Source organism: the organism of the source record quoted next, unplaced genomic scaffold, assembly GCF_019419815.1.
Source record: "Pyrus x bretschneideri cultivar Hongxiangsu unplaced genomic scaffold, Pyrus_bretschneideri_v1 Contig116, whole genome shotgun sequence".
Classification (NCBI taxonomy): domain Eukaryota; kingdom Viridiplantae; phylum Streptophyta; class Magnoliopsida; order Rosales; family Rosaceae; genus Pyrus; species Pyrus x bretschneideri.
In genome coordinates, this window is record NW_025999409.1 from 261146 (window position 1) to 273958 (window position 12813).

At 39.5% G+C, this 12813-nt stretch overlaps 2 protein-coding genes and 1 long non-coding RNA gene across 4 annotated transcripts; 2 read left to right on the forward strand and 1 right to left on the reverse strand.

Annotated features, from left to right (window-relative positions):
• The first annotated feature begins 649 nt into the window (after positions 1-649).
• Positions 650-5897, forward strand: LOC125474048 (nuclear intron maturase 3, mitochondrial). Of its 2 annotated transcripts, none has more exons than XM_048577476.1 (2): positions 650-3145; positions 5146-5897. In XM_048577476.1, exon 1 carries the CDS (start codon positions 749-751, stop codon positions 3047-3049), a length of 2301 nt encoding a protein of 766 aa, XP_048433433.1. In that variant the 5' UTR covers positions 650-748; the 3' UTR covers positions 3050-3145; positions 5146-5897. The 2 variants fall into 2 exon arrangements, with proteins under 2 accessions (XP_048433433.1, XP_048433432.1); XM_048577475.1 differs by having other exon boundaries at positions 5237-5897.
• A 283-nt stretch (positions 5898-6180) lies between these two features.
• LOC125474049 lies at positions 6181-9620 on the reverse strand. Its single transcript, XR_007255797.1, has 3 exons — positions 7754-9620; positions 6723-7012; positions 6181-6507 (listed from the first exon to the last, which is right to left on the reverse strand). It is a non-coding gene; the product is annotated as an uncharacterized LOC125474049 (long non-coding RNA).
• A 778-nt stretch (positions 9621-10398) lies between these two features.
• On the forward strand, positions 10399-11388 carry LOC125474045. Its single transcript, XM_048577468.1, has 2 exons — positions 10399-10926; positions 11253-11388. The coding sequence occupies exons 1-2, from the start codon at positions 10401-10403 to the stop codon at positions 11279-11281; spliced, it is 555 nt and encodes a 184-aa protein (XP_048433425.1). The 5' UTR covers positions 10399-10400; the 3' UTR covers positions 11282-11388.
• The last annotated feature ends 1425 nt before the right edge of the window (positions 11389-12813 follow it).

Consider the following 12813-nt stretch of genomic DNA (forward strand, 5'->3'; position numbering starts at 1 on the left):
CAATTAATCGAGCCCCAAAGGGCGACGGCTTCATCACCCCCAACGAGGAAATCTAACCAAATTAATAAAATCTACTCTACAAAAAGAAGCTGCTATTTGTATTTTAAAAATGTCATCTTACATTCCTCTTGTAAAAATAAATATTTAAGAAGTGTATGAATTGATTCTAGATGATTAACCTGTATATTCTAGATGATTAACCTGTATACACGAATTCACGTTATAATCTAACAAATCGACTTTTGCTAGTTTTGGTCAAGAGTACTTTAAAACGACATCTTTGTATTCTTCTATAATAAAATTACAAGTGCAGGATGAATTTTTTAATGTTTCTGGCCAGATGAAGCATATTATATGGAACTTTGCTCTCCTATGCTTCATTTAGTTACATCGCAACAGTTCATTAGTTAATAAAAATGTGTGGTGGAGAATTTCTAATAATAAATGTACTTGAGTGATGCTCACCTGTGCATCAAACTACAAAAGGCAAAGGTCGAGATTTAACCAAATCTCATTTGATTAAATCTCAATCGCTCATTCGTGAAAAATAATGTGTTGAGAAAATTCTCGTATGTACATTTGGCAAAAGAAAAATGTATAGTATACGTACTATGGAGGCCCAATCATATAAACCAAAAGTACAATCGACCCGACCTGCGGGTTCAGCATCCGTTTGCTCACCTCTATAAACTGACGCTCTTCCCTTTGAGTTTCAAATATAAATTCGAAAGTGGAGGTTTTAGCATCAATGCTCATAAACCTCAGAAGAAGAATTACCATTCTTCCATTTCACACAAATCCTTCACCCTCCATTCCTCTTAATCTCATCTCAACTTCCACACAAATCCCACGCTCAGACTCAACAAATCCCCTATCAGAATCCCAACTCAAATCTATTGTTCTAAGCCAATACAGCCATGGCAAATTCACAAACCTCCTCCAAAACGTCGTCGCTTTGCCCGCTCTTCTCCTCACCGCCTGCCAAAACCTCACTACCCCAAAAACCCAGAACGGCAACGGCCTCAGCCCCTCCCTTCTCGATTCGGTTTCGAAGCGGTTCTCAATCCACGAAATGGGTCGGCAGCTGTGCGAGAATCGGTTTGATGTCGGAGCTTGCAGCGTTGCGGTGGCGGCCCAGAGAAACAGAGGTGAGTCTTTGGTGTTGCCTAACTTGAAATTGAAGGTTTTGATTGAAGCTATTAGGATGGTATTGGGAATTGTTTATGATGAACGTTTTGTGACATTTTCTTATGGTGGTCGTGTTAATATGGGACGGCATACTGCCATTAGGTACCTTAAGAACTCTGTAGAAAACCCCAGTTGGTGGTTTAGTGTTGGATTTAACCGCGAAAAGTTTGATCAACGAAATGTGGATAAGTTGTGCTTATTTATGCAAGAGAAGATAGATGATGAGATTTTGATTGATGTTATAAAGAAGTTGTTTGAATGCGGCGCAGTGAGAATTGAATTGGGTGGTTGTTGCTTTGGAAGAGGGTTTCCTCAGGAAAGCGGGTTGAGTTCGATTTTGATGAATATCTACTTTAATGGGTTTGATAAAGAAATTCAAGAAATGCGTCTGAAGAAGAATCAAGAACATCCGAAATTTGATTCGACTGAACTTGTTTCGAAGCATGATGTGTTTTTTAAGCCAGTGAAGATATATGCGGTTAGATACTTGGATGAGATATTAATAATAACTTCTGGATCTAAGATGTTGACTATGGATTTGAAGAACTGGGTTGTGAAGTACTTAGAGGGAACACTGGAATTGAAGGTGGATGGGCTAAAAACAGCTATTCATAGTGCAGTTTCTGAGAAGATTGATTTTATGGGGATGGAATTACAGGCAGTTCCGCCTTCGGTTTTGAATCCCCCCATGTCAGAAAAGGCCATCAGAGCACGAAAAAAGTACCTAAGACAGAAGGAAGTCAGAGCTCTGGAATTGAGAAATGCTAGAGAGAGGAATAGGAAGAAATTGGGATTGAAAATAATGAGTCATGTTTATAAGAAGTTGAAGAGAAGTAGTGGGTTTAAATCTGAACATCAAATTGAGAATGAAGTCAGGGAAATCTTCAGAACCTGGGGTGGCGAGACAGTGCAAGAGTTTCTTGGGTCGTTGGAGGAGCGTTGGGAATGGTACCATAGTTTATCAGCAGGTGATTTTCTCTCTTTGAGGCACATTAGAGATCAACTGCCTCAAGAGCTTGTTGATGCTTATGATAACTTCCAAGGGCAAGTACACAAGCATTTGAACCCAGTCAAAGCTAGAAAGGCATTAGAGGAAAAAGAAAGGAGGGCAAAAGAAGAAGAGGAACAGAAATATGCTAAGGCCACAGTCGAGGATTTGGCAAAGCTCTGTGTGAAAGCCGATGCACCGATAGAACTTATTAGGAAGATGGTTAGGTTGATTGGGTTTACAAATCATATGGGTCGTCCCCAACCAATTAATTTACTAACTGCACTGGAAGATGGTGATATCATTAAGTGGTATGCGGGTATAGGGAGAAGATGGCTGGAATTTTACTGCTGCTGCCATAACTTCAAGATGGTCAAAACTGTTGTGACTTATCACATGAGGTTCTCTTGCATATTGACTCTAGCGGAAAAGCATGAATCCACCAAACGGGAAGCCATGAAACATTATACTAAAGATTTGAAGGTCTTTGATTTAGATGGAAACGAAGAAGTACACTTTCCCACAGAAAGGGATGTGAAAATGATGGGAGATAAAAATCTCTCTGATCCAAAACCTGTGGATGGGGCCTTATCTTTGGCTTTGATTAGATTAGCTTCTGATGAGCCTCCGTATTCATGTGTCGCTCATTTCTGCGACAGAACTGATACCATTGTTTATCGGGTACGACTACTGCAAAATCACTTGAATGTGAACCCCATGGATGAAAAGAAATGGATCCCTGGTTTGGGTGCAATTAACGAAAGCCTCAACTTGAAATGTTTTCCGGTTTGTCCTGATCATATACATGATTTATACATGGGGAAAATCACCTTTCAGGACATTGATTGTACTTCATTTGTGGAGGTAGACTGAGTTTTACATTCCTCTGGTTCGGTGTGTGATTAGGTCCTAGTCTTCAAGGGCCGTTGATGCGTTGAGGTTGAGAATTCTTGCGTCTGCTTAAGCCAGGTGTGTGATTTTTGTACATTATCTCCGTTGTGTATTAAGTAGTAGTGATAACAAGGAAACTTTTCGATAATATATGATTCCGCATCTTACATCTCATTTTGAAGACTAGAATTAAGTAGTAAACTAAAACTTCTCGCAGGCCGTTTGGATGGTAAATAACTTAGCTAATGAAATAGACCAGCGAAAATTGCTCTCTTTTCCCGAATTTTAAGACTTTGCATACCTCTACTTCAAAAACGGATTTTGCATATGGAAACCTAATTTTGTTTTCTTGTGTGATGAGGCGTCATAAGTTTCTTGTATTGTTGGAGATGTTAGTCTGCATAAGTTTGTATTATGAACTTAATTATTTGCATATCTCCTTTGTTGCACTAAACATTAGCAGTTGAAGTACTCAGCTCCTTCTGGTTATGAGGTCCCTGGATCTGGGATGTGAACGAGAAATTTTTCATTGTAATAGGAATACGAGTGGTACACCACATGTTTTTATGGAAGTGGTGGGAAATTTTATTTTTTAAGTTATTAAATTTTTAACACACAAATCCCACCATTTGTATAGTAACGTGGTGTATCACCTTGTGTGCCGGTCACACTGAAAAATCTCGACGTGAACGTCGAACGTTGAGCGAATGACTTTTTGGTTCATTCACCACGGTAGTTTGTTAGAGACAACATTCCCGTTTTTCCAGTAGTAAGTTTTATTCGTTTGCTCAGTGATTTGAAGTTCCTTTGTGCACAAAACTGAGAATACAAATCTCTGTAGCTCCTCCTGTACTCAAAAGAACTATTCTTCTTCGTCCACACTCCTTCTTCTTCTTCGTCCACGCTCGTATCCTGGTCTCAACTGGAATCAAACCCTCTTCCCCATTTTTGAAAGTTAATCACTCTGTAAGCTCGTTTCGATGACCTCGACAGCGCCGTTTCGGTTTTTGGTTCGATTCAAGAATCAAATACCATGTTGTGGAATTTAATGATGAAGTCCCATGTCGAATGTGGTCAGCGTTGTTACTGTACACAAGGATGCGTGAGTTGGGGGTTTCGCATGATTGCTTTACGTTCCTGATTGTAAACCCGCACGAAGCAAGCGGCGTATTGGACCAGCCCTGAGAATTTGGAGTCCTAGGCAAGTGTTCGAAGTGGGGCCCTAAAGTTCTCTAGCCCCGGGTTCTTTGTACATTGATATGTATAAAAAAGAATTTACTAAATACATAAAAAATAAAAAAAATAAAAAAAATAAAATTCTATTTCTATATCAAATATCATTAAAAATTAATATCAAAAGAAGATAAACATACAAACATTAGTTAAATATTATACGTCTCACGTTTTTATAAGAAAATGTACTAAAAGTTTGCAATCAAGAGTCTAAGATTGAGAGTAAAGAATAGTAAACTTGATGATCAAGAGAGTAAAGAACAATAAAACTTTAATGACAAGTATAGTAAATTCGACACGCCAATTGTTTCTCTAATTTTTTTTTCTTCTAAAATCAACATCACACTAATGAATTGAATATTGAAATAATCCAATGAATAATAAATTATTGAAAATCAAAATATAATTCAAAGTTTTGATTACCTTAAAGTACAATCTTCAAGATATAATTTGATGATGATCAATACAATGCATAAGAGCAACTTATAAAGGCTTGCTCAAGAAAACTAAAAGACAAGCAATAAAACCCTTGAAAAACCAAAAGACAAATAATAAAGCCTTTTGAAACTGACGAACTTTTGCAAAAGATGGCTCAAGCCACTTTTGTAGGAGATTTGAGCACCTCTTCTACGACTGCGTCACGATCCCAATTCTGATACCAGAATATTTATTGTTGCCTTATATGTCGTCATATCAAATCAATCCAACGTTTTCCTACATCAGGTTATGTTGCTTGAGGGTGACGTTATGTATGCAGGAATGGTTCATTTTGTGGCAATTCAAATGGGTTTTGGAATGAATGTGTATTTTGGTAATACAATGATTTATTTTTATGTGAAATGCAGAGGACATGGTTATGCTCGTAAGTTGTTTGATGAAATGTCTCAAAGAGATTTGGTTTCTTGGACTTTGACGATTTCCGGTTATGTTTTGAAGGGAATGTTGCCTGTGGGTTGTGCTTGTTCAATGAAATGAGGTTGCAGTACAATGTTGGTGATGTTGCAAGGGTGTTGTGGCATTGAAAGTGCAATATGTGGAAGTCAATTTCATGGTTATGTGATTAAGAACGGTTTACTGTGTGATGCATCTGTGCAGAACTCAATCTTCAGAATGTATGCTAAATTACGCACTGTCTACGAAGTTGAAGACTTTTTCAGCGAACTTGCTAGAAGGGATGTTGTCTCCTGGAATATCTGAATTTCCTTTTATTCTTTGAGAGGGGATGTTGCAAAAGTAAGAGATTTGTTCAATGATATGCAGGGCAAAGTGGCGCCGGGAATTAAGACATTAACTTTGGTTATATCAGTAGTGGCCAAACATGGTATTCTTTCCCAAGGTGAAAGCTTGAATTGTTTGACGATAAAACGTGGGTTACGTGATCACGTTCTGCAGACGTCTTTGTTGGACTTCTATGCCAAGCGTGGACAATTAGCAAACTCAGATTGGCTGTTCAGAGCAATCCCTTGCGGGAACAGCATTACTTGGTAAGGCGGTGTTTCGCGGCCGGATAATGCGACAGCATGGACGACTTGTCAAAATAGGGTGGTAGGAAAGAAAATGCAGGTACTGGTCAAAGGGGGTACTCTGGAGCACTCAAGAATTTTTGTTGGTCGAAATGCAATTTCTCCTTCATACTTTCACGATTGATTTTCATGATAATAACAGCTCCCTTTACATTTCACCGCATAAAACGCAGAATTTGAAACATGTTTCCTTACATGCACTCTCATTTACGTTCCCCAAATAAAACACTTTAATTGATATTTGAATAGGGGAATGATTTCCGTACTCCCTCTTTTTGTTATCAGTAAGCCAATCAAAGGAGAATCAATAGGCATAAACAATGGGATGAGCGCAGAAGGCGAAAAGAGCGAAAATCATTACCCATTTACATACCATCTTCGAAATTGAAGACAGTGAAACAGACCAAGTGTGTTAACGAGATGGTAATTATAAACGAAATACAGAAAACTAGATTGGGGCGGAAATCTGTGCTTACAAATGGTTCTATAATTTTGGTCTAAGCCATCCGTCAGTATCCGTTCAGGTGTTGCGGGATTATCAAGTGGAAACCACTCATTAGACCCTACTTCTGCTCTTTGCAGCTATAATGGCGTCTTTGATGGCAAAAAGGACGGCGGGTGCCAAGAAAATTGGTGCCTCACCAACACTTTAGATGAGTGGATGACCTTCACATTTGGATGGCCCTGTCAATTAGCAAAGAAAACAGCAAACATATGAAGCACATGGCTAACCACCCAATGGAAGCCTCAAGTAGTTGAAAGGACATTCACCTACCGCAAAACCCAAGCTACTTGCTAATGACACTCCCTATGTTCAACCCCACCCATAACAGTTAAAAAAATTCACTTTCAGAGTAATTTTTAATTGATAACACACTCTTCCAAAGTTTTCAGCATACCTTCAGAAGTGGAACGCTAAATTTGAAGGGGACATCATTTATGCAGGAAATCTTGTAACTTCCAGGCCCATATGTGTAGAGGCAACCGGGCGAGATCCATTTACAAGCAGGATCGCCCCCCTTTAGTTCTTCTAGAGCTACGAATCCCAAACCTTGTATCCGTTCTTCATAAATTTCTAGACACTATGACGGGCCATTATATCCATTCTTCATAAATGAATCCTCATCATTTTGTAGAGTCCAAAATCTGACGAAATATAATCAGAAGACATCATGGGACATTCTCGAATCTGATCAGCCAAGAAAGGGACAATTTTGTAGTGAAGAAAGGCTCATGTAAACAACACTATTAGCAGCAGGAATATACACAACGAGAAAAGATAGTTTCGTGATCGTTTTAATAGTCAACCTAACCAATTACCTTTGTGGAAACGCGCTAAAACATACATAACATGGTCTAAATAGACATGGGACTTCCTTTGTTTTCTTATGATTAATCCAAAAGCCTTGCCTTCAGTTTGCACATATGGTGACGAGACCTCACCCAGCATATCATCAAATGCCTCAACAATAGTGTCCACTATAACAGCGTCGCATTCATCAGTCTCTGTTCAGAGTTGCAAGTACAACTTCTAAAATCTAGTGTGTCTTCAACAAAAAAGGCTTGCTTCACTTGCTTAGCTCAAACAAATCACAGATTGTTGTGACAATGACCTTATTCATTCGTTTATTACTTGTGGACTTTTAGTACACTTCAACCCCTTCAAATTAGATCAGAGAATTTCTAGCTAAAACCTTTGCATAACCTATTAGCTAGCTATCTGTCATATTTCTGCAATCCATTCATATATTCCTGCAACCCATTCACACGCAAAAGATCCTTGGAAACTAAATTAAAGTAGATAACTCTCCCAACCACCACTTTGTATCCAAAAAACCAGATGAGAAAAATTAGGTAAGGCTTTAGGTAATTCTCAGTCCATCAGTAGCATCATTCGTTTCCTTAAACTAGTAAAATAAAGATATTGTACCTGAAAGAATAGAAACCGTCTTTATGGCCCTTGCTTGGCTTTGAGATAATGCAAATCCAACTTCAGTAAAACCGTCCGCAAGAACAATTAAAACTTTAATAAGAAAATGAAGAATTCGACCAATCACAGATTGAGACTTATGTGCTACTTAGACCCATCTGAGTAAATATTCCTAGGAGTGAAACTAAGAAACTTATATGATCCGAGCAAACCCCATCAACGACGATATTCTATTTAGCAATGTAATTAGAAAGTAAATGCAGTCATAGGAAGGACAATATGAAAAAGAAATTTGAACTCGATTAATTCAAAAGAAAACAACGGACATAAAATCAATTACTCAACTCATCAAAGCCACATTCCAACTACTTGACGTGGAAAATGAATCCCATATTCTTAGAGTCAAATAATTTGCAGGGCCTTATAGATGAATCGGTTTATCAGTTTTCCATTGATTTCCCGCATCAATAACTTGGAGTTATCAACACCGTGTTTGCTTTCATAAAGTATATAACTACACAGTTCATGCCTGTGTGCTGGCTTGAGCGATCTTAATTCAACGAGGGGGATATCGAATTTGAGACCTACTGAAGCTCTCCCTCGCTGGCTGGACATGATTCCACCAAAAGTCTGAGAGAACTACTTTCAGAACATCCCAGTATTCTGCGTCCCGATACCCGGAATAGGCTGCTTCCTTTAGGAGTCCAAACATAGAAATCCATCCAATCCCTGTCGAGTATTTCCATTAAACCCTGAGCCTGTGGAACACAGTATAGAGAAATTCGTGACCAAGGGGTAGCCTTGTTCATGTTCCATCAAAAAATGGACACTTAATCTCCAGTACTCCTCGTGAAGGCAATCCGTATACTAGCCTATCAACCATTCCATTTGGTGAAGCTCCTAGCCAATCCTCTCCAGCATTCCTATTACCATAGACTTGAAATTCAGGAAACAAAACGGAATTTCCTGTTATCAGCTTGTATCTTTCAAGTGCTTCCCCTTCTTTGATATTGCTCCAACAGGCAGCCAAATTACCCGAAAATGGCTCAATTGCTCCAATCTTCTCTAGCCAAAGCTGGAGTCTTCTGCGATGAAAAAAACCAACTGCCGCAGCAAAAGTGCAGCTGTCAATTTATTTTTCCTTAGTCCTTGCCAATTTTTGAACCAGTGCTGAAGGCCGCTTGAATTAATTACGGAATAACCTTCAGAAGAAGCAAATCTCATAGAGTAACAAGAAGGTTTGAGAACTTATCTGTGGTTAGCAAGCAGAATAGGAGCCAGAACTGAAAAGAACTAGTCACTGTAGCTTCTCCAACTAGTAGCATATGTAAGAAGAAAACTTTTTTATTTTCCGGCAATCCCAATAAAACGACAAACAGCAAGGAGAATGTGGTGGCGCGGGAAACACCCGAGCTAGGAAAAACATCCCAGCTCTACACACGAACTCAATAGGAAATATGGCTGAAGATCGGATTGAGGAAGAGATGGGGAGAGGTATACTGATAAGAATTGAAGAAGAGGACAAGCCAGAGGGAAAAAAAGGGAGAAACATCAATAGAAATGAAAAGAAAAGATGAAGAAGAAAAGAGGAAAGAGGATATGGCAACCGACCCCAGCCAAAGATAGGACCCGTGCCACCGGAGGAATGGAGAAGGGAAAGGCTCACACAAATGGCGAGAAAAGCTCTCACTTTTGGAGAGAAAAGCTTGGAGGATGAAAAGTATTGGAAGAAGTGCCATAAATCAAGGATTTGCTTTTCCATATTTTCTGATTCCATGTTTGCTGCTTCTTTCTTTTTCTTGTTTTGTTGCTTTTTGCTTTTCCTTGTTTTGCTGATTTCCTTTTCCCTTGTTTTTCGGCTTCTGTTTCTTTTCCTTTCTTTAACTTTCTGTTGCTTTTTCTTTCGCTCATTTATATGAGCTCCTTGTACTTTGTTTTCACATATACAAAATATAGACATTCAAAATTCAACATGGTATCAGAGCAGTGATCTCTATCGACCTGCTTCTGAGTACCGTCTCCTTGTTTCCCTTTCTTCTCCATCATGGCTGAAGAGAGCTCCGTGCATGACGAAAAAGTAAACTCGCATGCTGCGTCTTCTTCATCTCATCTAGATGTTGATATCAATCCAAATCAACGTCTCAGTTCGGTCCTACTAAATGAGTTCAACTATCTCCCGTGGGAGAGAGCTGTCTCCCTTGCGTTAGGAGGACGATCGAAACTTGGTTATGTTAATGGCGTGATTCCAGCACCTGATGTGTCCTCATCCGATTACAATGATTAGCTGTGCAAGGACCAGCTGGTCATGTCATGGCTGCTCAACTCTATGGATCGAAAGATTGCAGAAATCTTCAGTTATGCGGAATCTTCATACGTTCTCTGGAAAAATCTCAAAGAGATGTATGGAAATCAGAATAACGCAGCTCAAGTGTTCCAGCTAAAGAAGGATATTGCTAGTCTACAACAGGAAGGGAACTCGTTTGTGCATCATCTTGGCAAGTTGACCACCATGTGGAATGAGTTGAATGTTTATTGGCCACACACCATTGACGCTACCGTGTTGATCAAGAGAGCTGAGGAAGACAAAATCTTTCAGCTTCTAGCAAGTTTGAGCTCTGAATACGAAGATCTCAAGAGTCATGTTCTCATGAATCCTGAACTTCCTTCATTCTCAAGTGTGTGTGCCACTATCCAAAGGGAAGAAACTCGCAGAAAAATCATGACTGTGGAATTAAAGTCAAATATACCAGAATCTAGGGTATATTTCTCAAATCACAAGTCTAGTGAAGAGAGGAGATATAAAGGAAAGAAACCCACTGTGAAGTGTAGCTATTGTGATAATGGTGGACATACACGAGATCATTGCTGGATTCTCCATCCTGAACTAAGGCCCAAGCATTCGAGGGACAGCAACAAGAGCTTCATTAGAGGAGCACACAACTCATCACCCAAGGCAAATCATACCATGACCTCTCATTTCGAGGAAGCACAGATGTTCACCTCTAATCCGGCCATGCTGATAAATGAATTTGCTGCCTTCCTTCACAAGAAACAAGGTGGTGGGGAGAATGAAGGATCAACCAGTCATGTTGACAACAAACCAGCTGCTCTACTTGGGCAGTTTGCTGGTTTTTTGGCTGGGAAAGAAGGCGTGACACAACAAGATATTCCAGGTATCTTACGATCCTTCTCAACTGCTCTTAAAATAGGTAATATGCATGATTATTGGATTATAGATTCAGGAGCCACTGATCATATGACCAACAAGTCCACAAATCTGTATGATTTTAAAAAACTTTCACGTCCATCCCAAGTGTCAGTTGCTAATGGCAAGGGTGCCATGGTTGTAGGGAAAGGAAAAATACATTTGATCTCTAGTAATGTCGAGTCTGAGGCCCTATATGTTCCTTCATTCCCTTTTCAGCTTTTATCTGTTGGAAAAATCACAAACTCACTAAACTGTACTGCCATCTTCTCTCCAAAAACTGTGATTTTTCAGGATATCACCACCAAGAAGATGATTGGTGAAGGTTTTTTTCTAAACGGCCTTTACTATCTTTTCCAGCATGCTCAAACTCCCAAGGCTTTTCAAGTCACCTCAAGCCTGATTCAGGAACAACAACTTTGGCACCGACGCCTTGCACATCCTTCTGATAAAGTCCTATCCTTTTTGTTTCCAAACTTGTGCAAGGTTACAAGTTCTTGTGATGTGTGTCATTTTTCTAAATTCACTAGATTACCTTTCACCTCCTCTCTATCTAGGGCTAGTAACCCTTTTGAAATCGTGCATTCCGATGTTTGGGGACCAGTTCTAGAGTCCTTTGACGGATACAAATACTTTGTAACCTTTGTGGATGATTTCACAAGGATAACTTGGTTATATCTTTTGAAATTTAAAAATGAAGTGTTGGAAGTTTTTCAAGATTTTCATAGACTTGTAAACACTCAATTTGCTTCAAATATTCATGTCTTACGATCAGATAATGGCTCTGAATATATGTCCCATAATATGTCTCATTATCTAAGCACACATGGCATACTACATCAAACCAGTTGTGTTGGAACACCCCAACAAAACGGGGTAGCAGAAAGGAAGAATAGAGACCTACTTGAAAAAACTAGGGCCATGATGTTTCACTCAAATGTGCCGAAAAAATTCTGGTCTCAAGGTGTTCTTACGGCTGCATATTTTACCAATAGATTGCCCAGTAAGGTTTTGAATTTTAAATCACCCTATGAGATTCTAAAAGGCAGACAAATCGATTTGTCACACTTACGAGTGTTCGGATGTACATGCTTTGTTCACATTCAAGCACAAAAACGTGACAAGCTAGAACCACGGGCTGCCAAATGTGTTTTCTTGGGCTACTCTTCCACTCAAAAGGGTTACAAATGTTACAATCCCGCAACTAAGAAAATGGTTGTTTCAAGAGATGTAAGATTTGAGTAACCAATGCCTTACTTCACTCAACCTCTGGACTACTCTCAAGAGGGGGAGAACATGCTTGACTTGTTTCCAATACCATATCCATGTAAAGAAGACGCAACGGGTGTCATAAGGGACGAAATACTGAATGAGGTCCATTCTCAGTCTCACAACCTACAGAACACACCACCAGTGGCACCTGATGAACTTATCTTATCTGAACCCTCAAGAAGTCCCTCCAACCAAGAGACTGCTCAACTACCAGTGGTTCAACCTCCCACAGTTCGTCGAAATCCTTCCCGTGAGAGGAGACTCCCATCCAAGTTAAATGATTATGTAACTTACAATGTCAGGCATCCCTTAACTTCCGTTATTGATTACAGCAAAGTGTCACCTTCATTTGTTGCATTCCTCAATACAGTTACTGAGACCTATGAACCTCAAAGCTTTCAAGAAGCTAAATTACATAGCGAATGGAGAGCTGCTATGGCAGAAGAGCTTCAAGCTCTTCACGAAAACAACACCTGGACCATCATGAAGCTTCCTAAAGGAAAGAAGGTTGTAGGAAGTCGTTGGGTGTACAAGATCAAGTTCCATTCAGATGGCACGATTGAAAGACACAAGGCTCGATTGG